The sequence below is a fragment of the Parasteatoda tepidariorum genome, chromosome 3, assembly GCF_982258835.1.
Source record: "Parasteatoda tepidariorum strain Cologne lab strain chromosome 3, Ptep-v5.0, whole genome shotgun sequence".
In the NCBI taxonomy this organism is placed as follows: Eukaryota; Metazoa; Arthropoda; class Arachnida; order Araneae; family Theridiidae; genus Parasteatoda; species Parasteatoda tepidariorum.
The window spans coordinates 103,461,237-103,482,778 of NC_141757.1; the positions used below are offsets into that span (position 1 = coordinate 103,461,237).

Genomic DNA, 21,542 nt, shown 5'->3' on the forward strand with positions numbered 1-21,542 from the left:
TATTGACATCAAAGATATATCTTTGCTCCTGTCTATTATAATGATGAGGACACAAAAAAATTGAGACAATATTCGTCTATTGTTCTATCCGTATCGACCCTTACATGGGACGACAAAGAAGAAAGAAATAGCCAAAGTGGCATGCAGAAAGACTGGGTCTGCTGATAGATTCTCTCTTATCTCTGTACGTACTCTCTTTTATTAGCTTTATTAAATATACATAAACTGAGAGAATCGATCTTAGTGAAAGATTTAATGGTTAGTTTGAGCGATCGCTGAAATCTGACAGCAATATTGCGGGAAATGACATGCCTTTTTTCATGTGAAATTGCCTTCGTTTTTTTTTAATATGTCACAATGAATCTGGAAATCTGCCATATCATTGTTTTTTTTTCCATGCATTAGAAGAAAAAAATGTGACTTGTTTTGGATATTTATCTTTATTTCTTTTATTTGTTATTTGACATGAGTTTTTAAACAACGTTAAAATAGTTTAGTGTTGATAGAATTTCTGGTGTTTAAGGTTTTAGTTAAAAAGCCTTAACAAACATAAATAATCACTAATACTTTTTTAAAAAAAGCTACGCTCATATTGGTTTTAAACTCCATCGGAACCACAAATGTACATTAACAGAGAGAATCAATATTTTAGTGAATGATTTAATGGCTAGTTTGTGTAATCACTAAAAAAAATCTGATAACTATGTCATATCACTTCAATAACTCTTTTGTACAAAGAGAGAGAAAAATGCAAGATGCTTTGGCTACTTATTTTTATTTTCTTCCTTTGCTATTTATTATATGTTTTAAATCATGTTTATTAAATTTGCTTAGTTAATTTAGTTTATTAGGTTTTAGTTACGGAAAGAGTATGGTTCAGTATATTCAAAATATGCATTGATAATATAATTAAAATCTATGCTAAAATTTGGTTTCAAATTCAGCATTAGGAGCATTATTAAATCTAAATAAATAGAGAAAATCAATCTTGGTGAACTACTTAAATATTAGTTTAAACAATCGATAAAATAAGACAGCAATATTGTAAGGAAATAGCGTGTTTTTTCTAATTAAAATTGTTTTCGTTGTTTCTAATGAGTTGCTGTCATTTCGTTTCTACTTTTTTCATATAAAAAGTATGAATAGTTTTAGCAGCTTTCATTAACCTCGCTTCTTCCGATGTGTCATATGTTTATAAACAATTTAAAAGTAGCTTAATAAGGATATACAGTTTTTTTTTCCAAAATTGTATATTTCATCAGCAAAAGCTGTTTTTAAGGAACGCTGAAAATAAAGAAAATGGGGATAGAAAGATAGTAAATTTAGATCGTAAATATTTATCTTTAATTGACTTTAGTGATTAAAAAAGATGAAATATACATTGATCTTAAAAGTGCGTATACCATACTGCATTTTTTCTTACTTTGTTTCATGTTCTCTGTACTGTTTCATGCCCTCTTAGGACGGTAAATCCTAGATAGAAAAAATTAAAAGTTAAACCTAAAGCTTCAACCTCAATGATTGATTATTCTCGCTTTCTATTGAAAAAAAAATCAAACAAAATTATTTACTACAAAATTATTACTAATTTAATGGATTTGAGGGTTAATTACTGAATTTCTAGCCGACATATTTTTGAATATTTAAAAAAAAATCAAATTCTATTCCGTCATACTGTTAATAACTTTTTTTAAACTCTTAATGACTTTTTTTAAACTGTTAATAACTTTTTTTTAACTGTTAATAACTTTTTTTAACTGTTAATATCTATTCTTCGCTTTATTTGAAATTATATCATTAATTTGTCAAAAAAAAAATGGAAGTAAGAGAAGGGGATGCTTTTTTTCATTTAATTTTTTTTCATTGGATATTATATATTGTAAAATACTAATGTATTGTTTTTTCACCTGGGTGGCCATAAAATGCTTTTGAGACTATAAAAATTAAAGAACGAGAGTCCCAAAAATAACCGACATATGGACTATGATAGCATGATAGAACTTAGTGCGCTCTGTTTAGGAAACCAATTGATGGTTTTGAGAAAGGAGAACTCGCGAAATTTTGCAATTTGTTATAAAATTCTCAAATAGATGGCGCTGATTAATAAGAAATATTCTTAAATGTATACAATAACAAATATAGCTTATTTAATTTCAAAATGAGCTCTATTTGCAGCAAGGACTAAATCTGATGACGCTAAGGCAAATGTAAAATTACAGTTGTAATGGTGTGACACATGAGAGTTCTCAGTTTTCATTCAAGAGAGCTAACTGTTAGAGAACTTCGTAAATAATTTATTTTTCAATTAGAGCAGAAAATGATTTTTTCGTTTCCTAAATATCAAGCAGAAAGACTAAAAATTTTAATCTCCTTTAGATTTTTTTAAAAAAAAAATTGTTTTTCAAATTATTGATAATTTTTGGGTTACCCCTTAGTTAATGAAATAAAGGAGAATATGAGCTGCTCCTGGATTTTAAGAGTTTTCTTTACTTTTAAAAAAGGAATTTAAAAAGCAATTTAAAAAGCAATTAGTATTCTCAAACCAAATCAAATTTTTTGCTATTTTAATAAACACTGTAACGAATCAAGATATATTGAGAAACAGTTCTCATTTACAAAAAAAAATAAAACACATTTATTTAAAATCCACACATAAATGAACAAATTAAAGTACCCGTAACGGATTAGTATAAACCTCAAAATCAAAAACAATCTTTTTAAAAATCAACAACTCTCTGATATTCCATCAAAATCTCGTGCTTTTATTTTTAATTTATCTCGTTATATGTTTTTTTTTATTCATGCTTTAATTAGCCAGATACTTTTTTATATTCTTAGACTTCATAACACATTCATTTTTCTTAGCAGCAAAAAAAGTTATATGCTTGTAAATCTATATAAAACACACGCTGCCTCTCTGATTTGTACTAAAATCATTAAAAATAATCTCCTTTAAAATGTATTTTCTTGAAACTAGGCGTCAATATTTCCCAAACAGAAGATAGCCTTCTGAAATATTCTCCTCTTCAGATTGCATTGAGTATAAATAACAGATTTTAACAATGAGATGTCTCAAACTCTGAATCTTACGGTCTTTTATATTCGAACTTTACAATTTATTTCTCTATTCGATCGATACTCGAGTCACTTTTTGTTCCGCTATTATCTTCTTTCTTCCGATATTCTCTTGTGGAGTACTTCTTCTGAGTCCAAAGTTCAAGTTTTCTCTCCAAACTGCTGCAGGTATTGGAAATAAAATAAATAAAAGGGAGTTTTTGAAGCTGCATAACTGATACAGATCGTACCGGTGACTTCTTTATCCTTTTTTTTCTTCCTTCGTTTAGTATATAATACTGGCTTTACTTTTTTTCTAGCTTATTCCATCGGATTTAGATTGCGAGAGAGTACATGGAATTACCTAAATGCAAGAGAAACAAACCAGGTTTCTTTTTCTTTATGCTAAAAACTAGCGTCTGAAATCAGAAGTATCCCTGTATTGGAAAGGGATAAAAAAAATGTGTGTATATAAATTTTGAGTATAAAATATGGATAATGTAACGGATGCTTTCAAATTCCTTAATCTATTATCGTTCTTTTATCATTTTTTTTCTAAAATAAAACATTTGTGAGTTGTTTTTTTGCTCATTTTTTCAATCAAATTTAGAATTGAAAATTTAATTGAAGTGATTTTATAAACATATCCTCACCAGTTGAATACCTGCATACTACATTGTAAAAAATGGATACCCAAATTTTTCGTTTTTGACGTAACCATTGCCTGATGTGTGCTCGGAGCTAAACTATTACGAAATAACTTTCGTCACTTTTTTAAGGACACAAATTTCGTCAAAATTTTAAAAATATATATATTTTGTCATTAAAAAAAAAACTAGTTATACCCTAACAGCAATTAACTTCACCAATAATAACTTTTTCGTGGGAACCAGGTTGGTGGATCATTGTCGCTGAAACAACGCAAGAGCGACAGATAGGAGAGAGAGATAAAATACCATCATGCCCGAAGCGGGATTCGAACCAGTGATCTTCCTGGATCGAGGCCGATTCCCTGAACAACATACATTCTGGTCAGATTGTTATATATTTTGTAAAACATACGCTGTGAAAATTAGTTACGTTAAAATAGGTTCTCCTTATCATTAATAGTAATTAAGAAACTTTTTAATATTTTTTTAGTTAATATTACTAGTTAATATTTTTTTTTAAACTTAGAATGGTAGTATAATTTAAATTCTAATCTAAAACTCTTAATTTATTTGATCCATCGATAATGTGAGATTTCCATTAAGATTTAAATCAATGTGTAGCTGAACAATTTGCTTAACTGAATTTAAATAGTTTATGTTTTTTTGTGTTTCATTTTTTATTCGAAAAAATAAAATATTTATTACCCAAGTAGGTACATTCTTTTAGGATTAGTTTAATTATTGAATTACATGAAGCCTGAGATAAAAAAAATTTTGGAAAAAAAATTACGTAGTTCACAGTCACAAACTTAAAGCTCAAATCGCATTAATTTAGTAGCTACGAAAATATAGCGAGACTTGCATCTAGTTTTAATGAGTTTTGCCTATAAAACCTAAGTAACTGCTTTTGCCTGTATGAAAAACTTTTTTTGAACCACTTTATTTAAAGTACTTATAATTATTTTGACCTTTAACGTTTTGAAAAGAGATCTTTTCTTTGGGTTTCATGCAATGCAATAATACAAATTTGCAACGTGGGTTAAATCAGTAAAGGACATCAAAATTTCTGTCGCAGTGATTGGAAACCGCAATCCAGCTAAATGAAAATTCGGTTTTGGTATTTAATTGCTTTAATTATTTTGAATAAAATCACTTTATAAAGAACTGTATGGAATTGACAAGCATTTTGACTCTTGAGATAATACAAACAACATTTTTGACCTTCAATTCATTAAACAGAAAATTACATTCTTTGCGGTAATCTTCTTTTTAATTATGTAACCTTTCAAATTCAAACTTTAAATGATCAGATAAAAATGAAAATTAACAGCTTCATAGAATACGTGATTAAATTTATTAACTAATTCCTTTTATCGAACCTTGTGTCACACAGATTAGACATAATTCAAACCAGCTTAATGATAATTCAGTATTGGATTATAGTTGCTTTATTTTTTTTTAAAGAAAAATTCCTCTCTATTTATCAGATTGATTTATTTGAACGAAATCTCTCCTTGGCATATCATTTTTCATCTTGAAATTGCTAAATCGAAATCGAATTAAATTTCTGAGCGAGGATGTGATTTGAATATAAAATGACCGAATTTCATTCAGACAGTCTTTTCAAAAGAGATTTAGTTTTCATCCATGCAACTTTCCATGATGTATTCTGCAATTTCGAGATAATAACAGTAAAGTGGATTTGCCAAAGTTGATTTGGATTCTGAATATAGAAATTGCTTCTCTCTCTTTGAAATGATCACTTAATGGCTTTCGATCGTTGAATTCTAGTAATATGTCTATAGGCTTTTCTTTCGTTTTTTAAAGTCATAAGCTAAACGTCGTGCAAGCTGTCACTTTCAAATTGTTTGGAAGATGTCTTATTCAGTAAAAATTTAAATTATGACAAATATATTATTTGATATTTCATTTCTTGTTGGAAAATTCAGTTATATAGTTTGATCATGGTAAAAGATGAACTATAGTCCTTAATATTGCATTCTAATACATTTGCCTCTAGACTACAGTCAGTGACAGACAAAACGTGCTCCAATTATTTACCATAAAAATAAATTTATGCCCGTAAACTATCATGACTATAAAAATATATATCTGCTTGTAATTCATTTCCTTTTAAACTACGCGGACACTGATCGTAAATTGACGTTATGCTCGTAGTACTTACTTCGATTCTTGCCTTGATGTTGTTAAAAACTCATACAATTTGTTTGTCAAATCAATACAATCTTTAAGAAATAGTGCTGCCATCTATCGACAAGGGAGAGAGTTGGTGCTCGTTGTCCGTGGTTACTAATGAATATGGAGGGTAAAATAATTGTTCGTTGGAGTCAGCAGAGCTCAAACCTGGAAACCTTGCGTCATTAGCCTGAAAATGTAGCAGCTAAGGAAAAAGGTGCACAGATTCGCAAAATGAAAAACGATATCACCCTGAATAACTTTCAATCTAATGATCGGATTTTCACATACTAAGTGTAAATCTTAATGGTTCCTACTAGTAAATTCAACTATGCTAATTAATTAGTGCTAACTATTAATTAAATTACAAAATCAGACCGAAAGCGCACTTTCTCTATATAAACATATTTTTGTTTGCATATTTACATTCCTGACTCTCAAATTAAGATTGTAGACAAAATTTCGGAAAGATTGGATCATAAATTGGGTAAGATAGGAAGCCATATATATTTGGTGGAAGGCCCAGAAAACAGCCAGGTTATTTCACCACCACAAATGAGTAATTTCAGATAACCATAGACAATTCAAGAGAGTAATACCTAATTCTACTCAGTTGCTAAGCAACCGATTTAAGACAATAAAAAAGAGCGAAATAACCTATTGCCAATGCTCGGAGAAGTCTGTTTTTTTAGTAGATAATAGAAAAATGTCTCGAAGTTTCTAGGCAATAGACATTTTTGGTGCTGAATTCTGACCAAAAAGCAAAGATTGTTCTCTTTTTAATCTCAACGACGAATATAAAATAAAATCAAAAAAATACTTTTTTCTCGATTGTGTATAAGTTCCCTTGTCATTATTATGCAAAACTTCTGAACACATGTTAACATAATTTATTCAGCAATTTAGATAAAATGCATTTTATCCTCAAATTCTACCTTCATTTAACAGTTTTCAAGCGTATTTACATTTGAACTCAGAATACTTAAAGATATTATTAAAATTAGTTTATTAAAATTAATTGGATGCCACATGGAATTAAAATATAAATATTAAGAATTAATAATATTTAAAAGCTAAACGTAATTCGGAACTTAGCGCTTAACCAAGATTTTTTAAAGAATATATTAACGATTTAGCTACTTTTTCTTCCAAATACAAAGTTTCAGTACACACTTATATTTTGGGTATTTGCTTCAAGTCCTTCTTTTAGCGTATTCAGCACCTGTAAATCTCACTTCAAAAATTTTAATATCATGGTACAAAAAAGAACCTCCAAGGAACTCTTTGTTTAAAACAAGTTCGAGAATTTTCTCAGCTAGAGTTAATAAAAGTACTTTTGGCAGTCACTCTTTCTTTTGTTATATTTTCTTTTTATAAAAGCACGGAATTTCGTGAAGCGGTGAAATGAGTACTTCGGAAGGTACTGCGTCAAAGCACAGCTGTTTGAAAAGAAGGGGAAAAAAATAAATGAAGCCCTTTTTTTTTACTTTTTCGTTTGCTAAGTTCGAGAAAGATTGTTATTCTGTTTCAGTACGGTTTATTCTTATTAAAATACTTTGTTTTCGAAATGATAATTTGCGTTCAAGATATTTACAGAAAGTGTTAAATTTTATTTACTTGAGTTGGAAGTGGTATAAGCCTATGCTTTTCCCCCCCCCCCCAATTAATTATGTATCTAACTCATTATTATATCTTAGAGTTTTGAGAATAAATAGATCACTGTAGGGCATACATTAGCATACATTATGATAGTAACATTATGTTTTAGCGTACACTATGAGAACTGAAATATGAGAATATTATGAGAATATAAGGAACTTATGAGAACGTAAGTATGCTTATTTTACAATTGAAAACATACATGCATTTTATACAGTTTGTATGAGTAATTTTCCAAATCAATTCCTACAAAAAGATTTTATTTTATTTTATAACCGTCATTGAACAGCCGACCTAATCATTTAGTTTGTGACAACTAATGTTCAATTCTGCAGCCTAGAAATTTTGGTACCAATCCAGAAGAAGACAAGGGAACTCCAGGATCAAGTATTGGGAGAAATTTGTCTTCGTGAGCAACTTTTTGATGGAACTAATCTGCATTTTCTTTAAAAGGAAAGGAAAACCACGAAAGCCTCCCACAGGTAGCTTAACGGCTAGGGGATTCCAACCCGTGTTCCGTCTACCACTGAGGATATTTTACGTCAGCATTGTTATCGGTGCGAGCGGGTGCCGCATTAGTTTTGACCAGCCATCGCTGGAGTTTGAACCTGGGTCAACTCATTGCGATTGGAGCACTCTTTTCCCTGATCCAGTTTTGGATTTACGACTACTAAGATTTAATTCCGCAGATTTGTAATTTTGAACCCAATCCAGAAGACAAGGGAACTGCTGGATCAAGTATTAGGAGAAATTCGCTCTCGTGGAGGACTTTTTGATGGAACTAACCCGCATTTGCCTTACATGGAGGGGAAAACTACGAGAACCTCCCACGGTTCGTCTGATGGTAAGGGGACGGAACCCTATCCCATGATCCGTCTACCTCTGAGGATATTTCCCGTCAGAACTGTGGTCGATGCAAACCGGATTCGGAATTCGTATCGCCCATCCATGGCTTGGATTCTTACCCGGTTCACGTCATCGGAAGGCGAAAGCTGCATCCCCTGAGCTGCTCAGACAAAAATATTGAAATTGCTTGATAAATAATAAACCGCAATCAATGTTTTCTATCAATTAGTAAAGAAAATTTAAATTTTACTTGGTATTTAGTAGGCTATGCCAATTTAATCCAACAAGAAGAATTCCTATTTAAGAGTACTATGTATAAGCAGACCACTATATGTATATGCACTATATGTAAACAAATCAATACCGTGGCAACCATATTGAAATTGTATAATTTTCACCTTTACACTTTTATTATGGAAACAAAAGCATTTCTTAGCCACTTCAAACATACCCTACCATAATTTAACGTAAGAATTCATTTAAATAGTTAAAAATATATATTAATTATTTATCAAATTTAGGGAGTTCCGAAAATCACAACCTTCTTCGCCAACGAGCAACATATTGATTTAAACTTTATGAATTATTTGTGTTAAGATTCAACTAAATCTGTTTGAATTTTGTAAGAATGCTCGATTCAGTTTAAATTCAAATTAAAGTAATCATTCACACAATTTTATGTGTTTTTATATCAATACAAAATTCGAATTGGTATTACTCTACAGTTTTTTCTGTGTGTGGATAAAAATTCATATTTGTTCGATCATTTTGATTCCATATTTGGGATGAAATAGTCGGTACACTTGAATTTGCGTTTAAATAACAAATTCATTATTGACTCTCACTTTCATGAGGTAAGATTTTCCATATTTCAATCATTTAAGAATCAAACATTGATTTGGATTTTATTGAGAACTTCTTATTCATAAGTTGTAGAAATGCCTTGTTTTGTTCCCATTTCATTTCACCTTTATGTATTACTATATATGTATCAGCTATTTTATAGTTATTCACCTTTAAATATCCCTAACCAACTAAGAGAAATATAATATGATTTTTTCAGGTATTCCAGGCATTAAAATTAAGCCCATTAATAGTTTAGAAGACACTACTGGTAAGTAAAATTTCCAGATATATATTTACAACTTATCGAGCATAATGTGTCTTTGCAATATGTTTGAATCTAATATAATTTAGAAATTAATTCTTTTAAAAACCAATAATACACAACTAATTAGCATTAAATATTTGTATAAATGAACATACATAATAAATTTAAAAATTTAACATCTAAACGATATCTCTGTATTCTAACAGCATTAATTGTATTTTAAATACCAGCACTACGTTGAGACTTCTTTTCATAGCTGTAAATATCAGCAAATCATATCAGTTGACCCAAACTTCCACTGCCCAGTTCACTTTTTTCATTTATAACCAAGAAACAAAACAGCAGATCGACAGTTATAGGGTAAATTCAATTTATTTCCTATTTTGCAAACGATCGTTAGCAGTTTAATGAAACAATTTGGTAAATTAAGGATAGGGACAATACATCAAACTGATTGGATAATCTTGTACTTGTCTAATGTATTTTTCTGCAAACTCATTGCTATTATTTATGTATATAATTTTAATTATGTATTTTTATGTTTGAATTTACTTAGTCTATATTCTACATACGGAAAAAAAGTATTTCTGATTATTGTAAATATACTTCATGATGTCATTTATTTAACCCCAATCATTTTAATATGAGCAATATAACATATTTACAACAATATATTTTACAAACACTACTATATAAGCAGTACAAAAATACAACAAAAAGTACAATAAAATGTTTGCAATTACAAAAGGATATTGCATCGACAAAATACACAGTAGCAATTTAAAATACCTCAGAATGATGAACGCACAATCAAAAATAGAAGTATCTACACAAAACGTGTAAACTACAGTACAAGATAAAAGCAATTATGAAAATATAATACAATGAGAAAAGGTTTATGGTCAAAACTTCTTGAATTTGGTAAAATTTATCTTGTATGTATCACTCGGTAATTTTCAAAGAAGCACTTCGCTAATTGTTTTCGTAAAATTAACAATAGAATATAGTTTTAAAATACGTGATAAAGTTTGATAAATATGATAAAATTAAGTAATTTTATTACGATACTATAGAGCATGACATAGAAACCATATATTTAGTTAAATTTACTTTTTAATTTTGTATATTGGTAACGTACACGTGGTAATAAAAACTATTATTTAGCAAACGAAAAATTTTATTAAATGTTGACGTATGAGAGGAATATTTACTAAATGAATGGTTTAAATACCGTATATTTCAGTTTTAGAAACCAGAATTATGCTGTTGTTCTTGTAACCAGAAAAGCTATTACCATAAAGTACGTTAATTTTACCAAAATTGTCTCTTCCGTTCATCTAAATATTTTCTCAAATTGATTAATTTGCAAGGTATTGTATACAATGAAAAATCACAATTTTTGCTATGTATAACAACAAAAATCAATATCACAATATATTTTCTCTTAAATTTTAAAGTATTGTAAATTCTAATGTAATTCTTCTTAAACAAAGATGTATATTCGCTTGCAAATAATCGAGCGTCAAAATAAAGTTATTAATGAAGATTTTATATCATGCAAAATAATAGAGTATTTAAGTAAATGCTTATTTTTGTGTCACTAAATAGACATACATTTTTCATGAAGTAGAAAAAAAATGAATATTTTGAATAAAAATATGTTCAGAAATAATTTATATTCTTAATATCTGTAGTTTGCACTCTACTTCTAAAATTCATTTGCATAATATTAATTACTTCAATGCATCGTGGAAATTCTATTCAAACTTTCTATTCAAAGAGTGTGTAATCTAAATAAATGAAAGAATTCCGTCGCTTAATAAATTTTTGACAATGCTATATATTTAAGAAGACAACTATATTCAGATTTTACGCTAGAATAAATTACAAGATGAATAATTAAAAGGGAAATTAACTGTAGGGAAATGCCTACTTATGCTTCTTCTGACTGAAAGTGAAAACATTTAATCGCTGTCTCATATTTCGGAGTTTCAAAATGGCTTTGGCTGAAAATTTAGCAAAGTATTTACTTTAAAGTTGTCATTTTAATAAAAGTATTAGCTAAGTAATTAATACATCTTTAATTCTACATGTATTGGAATGTTAAAAAAAAACATACAGCCAATTACTAATTTATTTCCTGAAAATGGTTATTATAATCACCCTTTTAGTTGATGTTTAAAACAATCACTGGATTTTCAGCAAAATTACATTGCCTATTTATTGGTTTAGCTCCAATAGCACCAATTAGTTTAGCACCAATAAAAAATAAAAATATAAATTTTTAAAAGTTCAATTTGCACAGTTCACTGATAAGTAACTGAGAAAAGAATTACAAATCCATTTTTTTTTACTTAAAGTAGTACGTTAACATAGTCTGAATGATTGCATTAAGAATTACATTAAAAATATTTTATTGTTTGTACATTTCATGAATATGTAATAAATAAATTTGAAATATATATTTACTGGTATTTTAAGTCATCATAACAATAACTTAAAATATCACTTGAACATTACTGAACTATAAGTTTAAATATTACTCGGTCAAATCATTAGTAGTTTGCTAAAATACAATTACCCATTTAAGCATTTTTCTAGATCATTGATGAGTTTGGAAATACATTCGCTAAATTTTGAAGTTAAACCAATTTCATGGAATTTTTAAAGAGAAATCTGGTGCTTTTATTTTATTAGGAATGATTTTATTGCCACTAATTATAAATTTTTATAATGCATTAACATATTTAATTTCTTTTTCGCTTATCATAAAATTTAACATTCACAATAGAATTATCACACCCTAAAAGCTTTGACTCTAAACCATCCGTACGTTACATTTATTAATATTAACTTTATGCATTTACTGTAGTTTATTATTTCATTATAAGTAAAATCTGTGAGCTATGCAGGTTTAAATCTACGTCCGAAATGTGAATTAAAAGATGTTTTAGATTCATTGAAAGTAAATTACTATAAATTTATTTAGAAATTAACAATTTTTAATTTTGCAATCTATATTATTTAAACTTCTTTCTTTAAAATGAAAATTGAGTAAAATGTTCAATTAATAAATTAATTATTTTGCAACGAAAAAATCATTTATTTGGAGAACAGGCAATTGTTCAATTATTTAGCTTTTTAACTTTGCGTGACTTCTTAGATAAAATAAAATTAAATGGTTAAATGCAACAGCATGAATTTAAAATTTAAGCTAGTTATCAGAGATTTTTTGAATGATAAAATTGGTAGGAATTTTTAATTCTAAGACAATGTAATAGTTTGAAAAGTAACAAATTTAAAAAATATAATACAATAACAAAAATGTGTCAAAACATTTTCATTTTTTAGTTCTGTGTTGTGATTTTTTTAAATCTATTTTCAGGTACATTTCGAAAAGATATAAAAGCAAAATTATTATAATTAACGAAAGAAACATAAAAAAAAAAACTAGGATTTTTCGCAACCACTGCTGCAGTTACCGCGATCCCAATAGGGATCGGGGCCCCTAGTTTAAGAAAATCTGGTTCAAATTGTTATTTTTAAGTTGAGAATTTAAAAATTTATAATTTATAAAATAATTTGTGATAATTTGTGAAAAAATTAGAATAATGTAAATTTAAATTTTTAAAAGAGGCATAAATAATCATTCCCAAACAAGTTTATTGAATAAACAATATTTTGAGTCAGTTGTTTATCTTGATGATAAGTTTAATTTACTGATTATTGATTGTTTTCTGATAACAGCTTACCACAAATGCTTTATTAAAGCAACTAACAAATTTCCCATCTTTGTTCTGAAAGTTTGAACATCATGTTTGACATAAATCTTATTTTGAGTAGTCACGCAACTTCAATTTCGGGACATTACAAAGTTCATGATTCATGTAGCACGGAAGTTTCTGTTCTGTTTGAGATGTAAACATTTAAAATGAATATCCTTTCATGGAAGTTTCTGTTTTGTTTGGGGTGTAAACATTTAAAATTAATATAACCAATATACCCTTGCTTAATAATCCATAGGAGTTCATAAAAGCATTGAAAAAATAGATCCATTTTTAAAAGTTGCTTGATCTAATTAATTTTTACTATAGAAATAAAATCAAAATCGGATACAAAATTTTTTTTTATAATATATATTAATCCTTCCGTAAATTCTATTGTGCTATTTTGTCGTTTGAGTTTTATGAGAAAGGACGGAATTTAATTCATTGGTCCTAACAAAATCCTTGGGCTGTTTCACCGTAGTTTACTGATTATGTTGTTAAAAGTAAGCCAGATTTATTTATTTATTATATGAATGTATGTAAGTTGTAAGCTAGATTTTATTTCAGTTAAAAATTTGGTTACTTAATCCTGTAAAAGAGCTTCAAACTATCCACCCATGTTTTTGAGTTCCATTCATTATATTATAAATTCGTCTTAAAATCACGTCCTTGTTCACCACAAATATTAAGAGACTTTATCAGAAAGTGCAATATTCTGTAGATCTCTACTAAAGTAAAATTATTCTGACAAGAAACATAACACTTGCATTTAACCCAAAAAAATTTGTTCTATAATATCACCATAGCAACCGATGATACAAATTCTAACTTACAACTTACTTATACTTAAATAACAAATAAATAAAATCTAGCTTACATTTTACATATGTTCAAATAACAAATAAATAAATCTAGTTTACTATTGACATAGGTGACAAGACAAATTTGCAAACTCGCTAAATTGGTTGTTAAATTAGTAAATTAAGATGAAAAAAAGTTATTGATAGAATAATTTGAAAATTTAATTTCCCACAATAACTAATAATAAACGTGGAAGTACACATGAAATGAAAGTACTAGTTCTAATACGTAAGATTAGCCAGGTCATAAATAATAGAGCTCACCGAGTAGCTTAGGATAAAATTTCATAGCGACGCTTGAAGAAACCGCTGGTTGCCACTGAATAAAAAGTTTTAGTGTTTATTAACACCAAAAATTCAGGCAGCAACTTTGTACCAAAGTCATGTACGACAAGGAACAGTTCCTGGCGTAGTGAAAGGTAATTCTTTTACACTACTACCGGTAAAGTAGCTGTCATCATTTTTGTTATTCAATAGCACTAAAATGTTTAATTATAAAAAGCTAAGCTACACATATAAGTCAGTAAAGTTCTTTTTGAGTTAAAGTTTCTTAATGAGAAATTTGCTTTATAAATTTTTACTCATATAAAAATAAAAATAAATTTCAACGGCTAGCTATCGTTCCGGTAAATGTATCGCAGCATTGAAAACAACCACAAATTCCCGTCAAATTATATTCGAATGTAAGCAATCAACAGACGATATTTGAAGTACACCGACATTAATTTTTTAAGAAGAGAAAATAATTCTCGCTTGCGTGAGAGTCCGAGACTATGTTGTAATTCAATTTTAAGCGTTTAGGTTTGAATTTCACCAAATCGTAAAAGAACTCTCGATTAGGTGTTAACCTGGATAAAGTATTGCGTCACGCAATTTTTTGCGTTATTCACAAACAATATTTGGATAGATAAACATCTACATATTCGGATGCACCACAGTTTTTATAGTGGGTAAAGCGCAAAAAAAGTAAACAAATAAATAAATAAAATAAAAAATAAAATTTTTCCACCTTGAATAACTTTTGATTTAATGTTCGGTCTTTTACGTTTTAGGACTCGATCTTAATGGTTCGAGGAGGTGACCTCAATTGTGCTAATTAGTTAGTGCAGACGATATGTAAAGGTACGAAATCAGATGCAAAAACGTTCTTTCTCGGAATTAACATATACTTTTTTTTCTCGACAATTTCAGGTTTTCGACCTAGACTATAATCTGGGAAATATTGTCCCAATAGTTTGGTAAGGACAGCGGTTGAAAGTTTACACCCTCTTAGTGCAAATTTTATTTTTCGCTAATTTCGTCATATCTACTGAACTTTTTAAGCTAGTTGAAAAATTTTTGTTTATACGAAGCTATTTCCTTTAGTATATAATATTGAGTTCGGTTTGTTTTATTTAAGAATAATCGAAACATTTTGAATCGTAAGGTATACAGTTTTACACCTGATTTTCAAAAATGTAATTTTAAATGATCAAACTACAAAATTTGGGCAAAGTCGGTCAAATAGTTGCAATGAAATCGAATTTTAAAACCACGACTTTTTAAAAATTTGATTGTTTTCTAAAGTTATGTTTTAATTGTATTTCCCCTTAGAGTATCCAGAGCTTCACGCCATTGTAGGAGCTGCAGTGTCTCTACCATGCAACCTGAGCCCTCCCTCAAATGACGACACAATCTCCTTAGTTTTATGGTATAGGTTAGATCTACCCAATCCAATATACACGCTCGATGCCCGAAGTACCCCAACGGCGGACACAGCAAAACATTTTTCCAGCAAAGTTCTGGGTTCAAGAGCTTATTTTAACGTTTCAAGGAGAAGTCTGGCTCATTTAAGGCTCAACCCTATCGAAGAAGATGATGCGGGGGAGTACAGATGCAGAGTGGATTTCAAAAGAGGTCGCACTCTCAGCAGATTGGTAAATCTGAATGTTATAGGTGAGTGAAATATATTCCTGAAAATGTATGATTAAAATCACCGACAAACAAAGTACCTTTATTTTTCACTCAAAATTCAAAATTTACCATAAAGTTTTATGGTAGAAAAAAAGTACACTAAACAGATTGAGGAAAAATAATGCGATCAGAAATAATACGCTGTAAAACACATTATTGAAATTTTATGTTTAGAAATACGGTAAAATGTGATAGTACTAGCACTTTTTGTAGTACTTTTTGTGGCAAAATTTAACAATTACCGTTAAGTTTTAAGTTTAAAAATGGTCATAGCAGATCGGTAAACCTGAATATAATTTATAAAAATGTACTTTGAAAACAGAAATTTTATGTTTGAAATGCCATGCTAAAAATACCCTTCAAATGAAAAATATTCGAAGTATACTGTTAAGGTATTAAAAACTATCGTAGCAAATCCTTTTACTGCAACGTTTTGGTCAAAACAATAGAACGAGTAAGTGCCCCCACTGCCAAATAGAGGATTTGAAACTATGTACCCTTACAAAAAGCTAAAACTTACCCTTGTCATGTACCTTAGCACAACATGGACGGCTTTAAAATCAGCAATCTGCATTTATATTTGCATTAAAAACCTCCTTATGCCACAGTGAATATGACGATAGCTATCATAATCCTCTATATACGTTTAAATTAAGAATATTTTCCTCGCGTAATTTATTGAAAAAAACCGAATAGATCTTTAGAGACTATACGTTTTACAGTTATACATTTACCTTGAAAGTTTCTAGAATTTTTTACCGTGTCCGTAGAAATTTAGAAAGTAAAGTAAAAGCAGGAATATAAATTAAAATTCGAATAAAGCTATTTCTGTAACGGTTATGGCGGAAAAAAAATTACTTTTTTCTAAAATATTTACAATTTTTCCATGCCACAGATGCATGCCTCAAGAGAATTGTAATCTCTTATTGGAAATATGTCTAAATAACGTCACTTAGTTCTTGACTGCACTAGATGGCGCTGTTAAATAGGTACATAGCAGAAGTATAATTGCTTTAACATAAACTGTATACTAAATAATGGTTTTAAATTATTTGTACGAAAAAAATGTTCTGAAATCAATTTTTTTCATGAAATTATTATATATTCCTTGCTGTTTTTCTCTAGGATTACTAAGATTTTAAAGCTCCAAGAATTTGTTAAATAACTACTTCTCAAAAATTCAAGCATTTTTGAAATGTCCCATTTATAGTAATTTATTTTCATTTAATACATAAATAATAAGTTTTTTATGCCGATAGTTTTTTTAATTTATGTATTTTTACAATATTAAAACAAATATTTTCTGTACTTATTGTTTTCATTTAAGTATCAATAAAACCACATTTTTAAGGAAATAATTTTGCACCGATTAGAGAGATTATGCATATTTATTCAAAGTAGTGAAATGCTGAAATGTTTAATTTGTTTGCTTAGTAATGGAAACTCGTATTTTATATTTGTGAATTATATAATTCATTATTGTTTCCTTAAGCACCATTCTTTTAAATTAGAATATCTCGCCAACGTTTAGAAGATTCACCATAGCAGTAGCAAATAATTGTTTTCCAAGCTGAACGATTTTATGTTGTCTGATAAAAGATAAAAGGACAAAAAAACTTATATTTACCCATCAGATTTTCCTCGAATTTTGTTTTTTATTTTTTACATAAAACAAACTACAATATAATAGACTATTCGTTCATACATAGTTGTAATTTTATTCTGATTCCAAATTACAATTTAAAATTATATTTCAAACGCTATCCTTTTTTTTTTCAGTGCCAGTCAAGAAGATTTTCATAAAAGGAAAAGATAATAGTACTTATTCAGGATTAATTGGTCCTTTTACCGAAGGGTTTAGTTTGACCTTGATTTGTGTAGCAAAAGGAGGTATGTATTTTACTGAGCAACTTTGCAGTACATAATGTGTTCTATAATAACTTCCCCTAATATATTTTTAAAATTCTTGACACAATATATACACAAATTAAAATTTTCCTTAAAAAAAGGAAAAGCTATTGATCTCCAATGAAAAATTACATTAAAACGAGACTACAATTATCAAAACTGGTTTGATTGCCTGTGAAATAAAATTGAAAAGCGATTATTAAAAACATTTCCTTTTTTCATCAAGTTACCAAACTGGCTTTGTTGCGCAAGTTACCTTCCTTGCTAGTAGTTCATTAAACTTCAAAAGCGTTTATGTCTCCTTTAATGCTTTAAGATTAATTTTCGAATATTAATTGTTGGTTTTTGTCTACTATAACTTGTCAACTATAACTCTATTAAAACTATATACCCTTCTGTAATTAAAGATCTTGTTTATTTTCATAGATTGAAGATGAATTCCACTATAGTATCTCATAAAAATCAATTCAAAAAGTATATCAAGAAAGCTGCTTAAACCGCGAAATTTAATTTTGTTTCAATGTAACATAGAAATCTGTTTCCATAAACCTTAAAAATCTGCTTCTATAAGCAGTGTATATTCTAAATCCACTATGTCGAAAAATGAGTTTGACTGTAATAGAAGATTCACTTAATAAAATTACACGACATTTAAAAAGTTTTCATTATAAAGAATTTGTGTTCGAAGCGTATACTTATAATTCGTGTTCGAAATGTATGCTTAGAATATTTGACAGCTTTACAGCTGCTAAATCTCCATTTTTTTCACAAAAAATTTTTGTCAAAAGTTTTTTTTTTTTTTTTTTTTTTACCATTTCAGGTCATCCAACGCCTGTGTTGACATGGCGCAAAGGTTCACGAATTATTGCTGGTTCCTTAACTGTAGAAGGATCAGGTATTATTCAAAATGAAATAAGCTTTAATCGCCTTAGAAGAGAAGATTTATTAACTGTTCTAACATGCCAAGCATCAAATAATAACGTTACGGGTCCACTCTATACGTCTGTCACACTCGACTTAAATTGTAAGTATCAATGTCAACAAAGACATACATTTTGTTAGAAGTAATGAGCAATTTTATATAATTTTATAACCGTCGTTAATCACTTCCTTCTCGCTCCCGTGAAAATGACAGGGTGAGGTTTCGCCTTTTATTTCTCGCTCCCGTGATATTGACGTGCTGGAGTGCTCAGTAATAACGCGCCAATTAGAGTAAAACTAATTCATTTCATTTGCCCGGGAAACATTTTATTTAACATTTTACACACCAGATGGCAGTACCAGGATATTTTTAAGGTAATTGTAGATAGTTAGTTTACTTTAAACCATATGTTAGCACTAATCAAATACGTAATGCAAACACAAAGGCCCAAAAAAATAGGCACTTTTATGACCGTTTTCTTAAAAATTAACCGATCGTATAGGGGTTAAACAGCCGACCTAATTTTTGAGTTTACGACTACTAATGTTCAACTCAGTAGCCTAGTAATTTTGAACCCAATCCGGAAAATAAGGGAACTCCAGAATCAAGCATTTGGGAGACTTGCCTTCGTAAAGGACTTTCTGATAGAACTAGCCCGCACTTGCATGGAGAGGAAAACCACCAAAATCTCCAACGGTTAAACTGACGCAAGGAAACTCTTGCCCATGATCCATCTATAGGATATTTTATGTCAGTGCAGTGGACGGTGCGAGTCAGATGCAGTATTTGTTTCGACCAGCCATCGCTGGGATTCGAACCAGGACTACTTCTTTTGCAGGCAACGCCTCTCTTCCCTGAGACGTCAGGGCTCAGTAATGAGCAATTGTAGTGAAAAATAATTTTATTTATGTTAGGTTATTGACTTTAACTGTTTGACTTTAAAATTCGCCTTATATATCACCAATAATCAGTCTAATACATAAAATTTTGTACAATTGAGCCGTATTTAGGTATTTCACTCTAAACATAAATCGCAAAATATAGTACCACAAATAGACGTTTTTTAGGGACCTAAAATCCGAGGAAGGTTGTACCGGCATTTGGTATTTTTAAAGTGTCCAAAAAGGGAGCAAGTGCGTTTCTAAACTCGTATTTAACTATCCACAATATGATTGAAGTTTTAATTGTTGTTCAACATTTTTTTTAAATCTATTTTATGATTTTTCTCTGAATTGATCTTTTTTTTATTTATTAGTTTTTGATATTTCATTCTTTAAAACATGACTATATAAAAGCCGGTACTTTCTACCGCAATTTGATTAGAAATTTTTCACAATGTAGCTTCGCTGTTTTTATGCAAAAGATTTAAGCCTTACAAAACAAAAATACTTTTTACAAAATACTTCACAAAATAAATTCAAAGTAAAAGTTTAGTTAAGCGACATGAATAAACAAATAAAATAATATTAATTGAAATATATATTTGCATTTAGATTATTATATTAAAAATTAAATTGAATCTGTGCAAACCTATATGAACTTTCAACCTTTGTTACTTCTTTAAAAAGTCTGTTATTTTTTTGCTAAAAAGATTTATATTTCTTTGGAAATGGGACGAACATCTTACTTCGAAAACTAAAAAGAAATATATAATAATAATCTTTAGGAGGCTAAACGTTTACTGAGGATTTAATCCTTTTTATTTTACATGGTCAATTGATTATTCTAGTTTTTTTTTATATCTTAGAATAATCTGATACTTTGTAACTGAGAAAACCACAACCTCATTTTTGGTTTGTTTGAAAACCAAAATGTATCCTTATTCATTTGTCAAAGGTCTGTGGACAGAAACGTCAGCTCCAGAAGTCAATATATTTTTGTGAGATATATCTAGGTGTTTATTTTCTTTTTCTTTTCAAAATGTTTGATCTTTCTTTTGAGCACAAATGTATGACAGTGAAGAAAGAAAATAGAAACGCAGAAATGAACTACAGAATAACTATTCTTTTCAACTATCTAAAAGAAATAATGATAATTTTCTTAGTTTCCAAAAGAGTTCCGAATTTTAGCAGACAATAAAACTGCTTCTATTTTTCAAAATAGAACAAAAAATAGTTAATATTTGGTATTATACATGGTCAATAAAATATTCAAGAATTTTCTTTTTTTTTTCCAAGAATAATCTGCGTAAGTTGACGTCAAAGTTGAAATGTATTTTTTTGCATCATACTGGAACTTAGTTTAACCACTTTTAGTATTTATAAAATAGTAGTTGAAATATTTTACGGTAATCATTTTGTTCATTTTTGTGATACATACTTATAATATTTTTTTAATAAAAATATCAAATTTTATTACTTGTGTATTTGATATTACTTCTAACTTTAATTCAATAAATTTTACGCTTTTTATTGTTTTTTTTTTTAATTTTATCTATCTATCTATTTATTTTATTTGCAAATCAAATACCTCTTAAAAGTGGGAAAGTTTACCCTTACCCCCCCCCCTTAGCTTGCTTGGAAATATGAAACTAAATAATTAAAATTATCAAATTAATATTTTTAATTTCGAATCTGCTTGAAATTTTTGAAAAATATTTGTATCGTCCTTAATTAA

The 21,542-nt window shown here is 28.8% G+C and overlaps 1 protein-coding gene across 1 annotated transcript in view; it reads left to right on the plus strand.

The window, feature by feature from the left end:
* LOC107454996 (adhesion molecule nephrin) overlaps positions 1-21,542 on the plus strand; it is an 89,745-nt gene that overhangs the window by 42,112 nt on the left and 26,091 nt on the right. The window contains exons 2-5 of the mRNA XM_016072376.4: positions 9,469-9,519; positions 15,737-16,078; positions 17,876-17,986; positions 18,825-19,028. Coding sequence (XP_015927862.1) covers positions 9,469-9,519; positions 15,737-16,078; positions 17,876-17,986; positions 18,825-19,028 — 708 coding nt within the window. The remainder of the gene's footprint in view (positions 1-9,468; positions 9,520-15,736; positions 16,079-17,875; positions 17,987-18,824; positions 19,029-21,542) is intronic.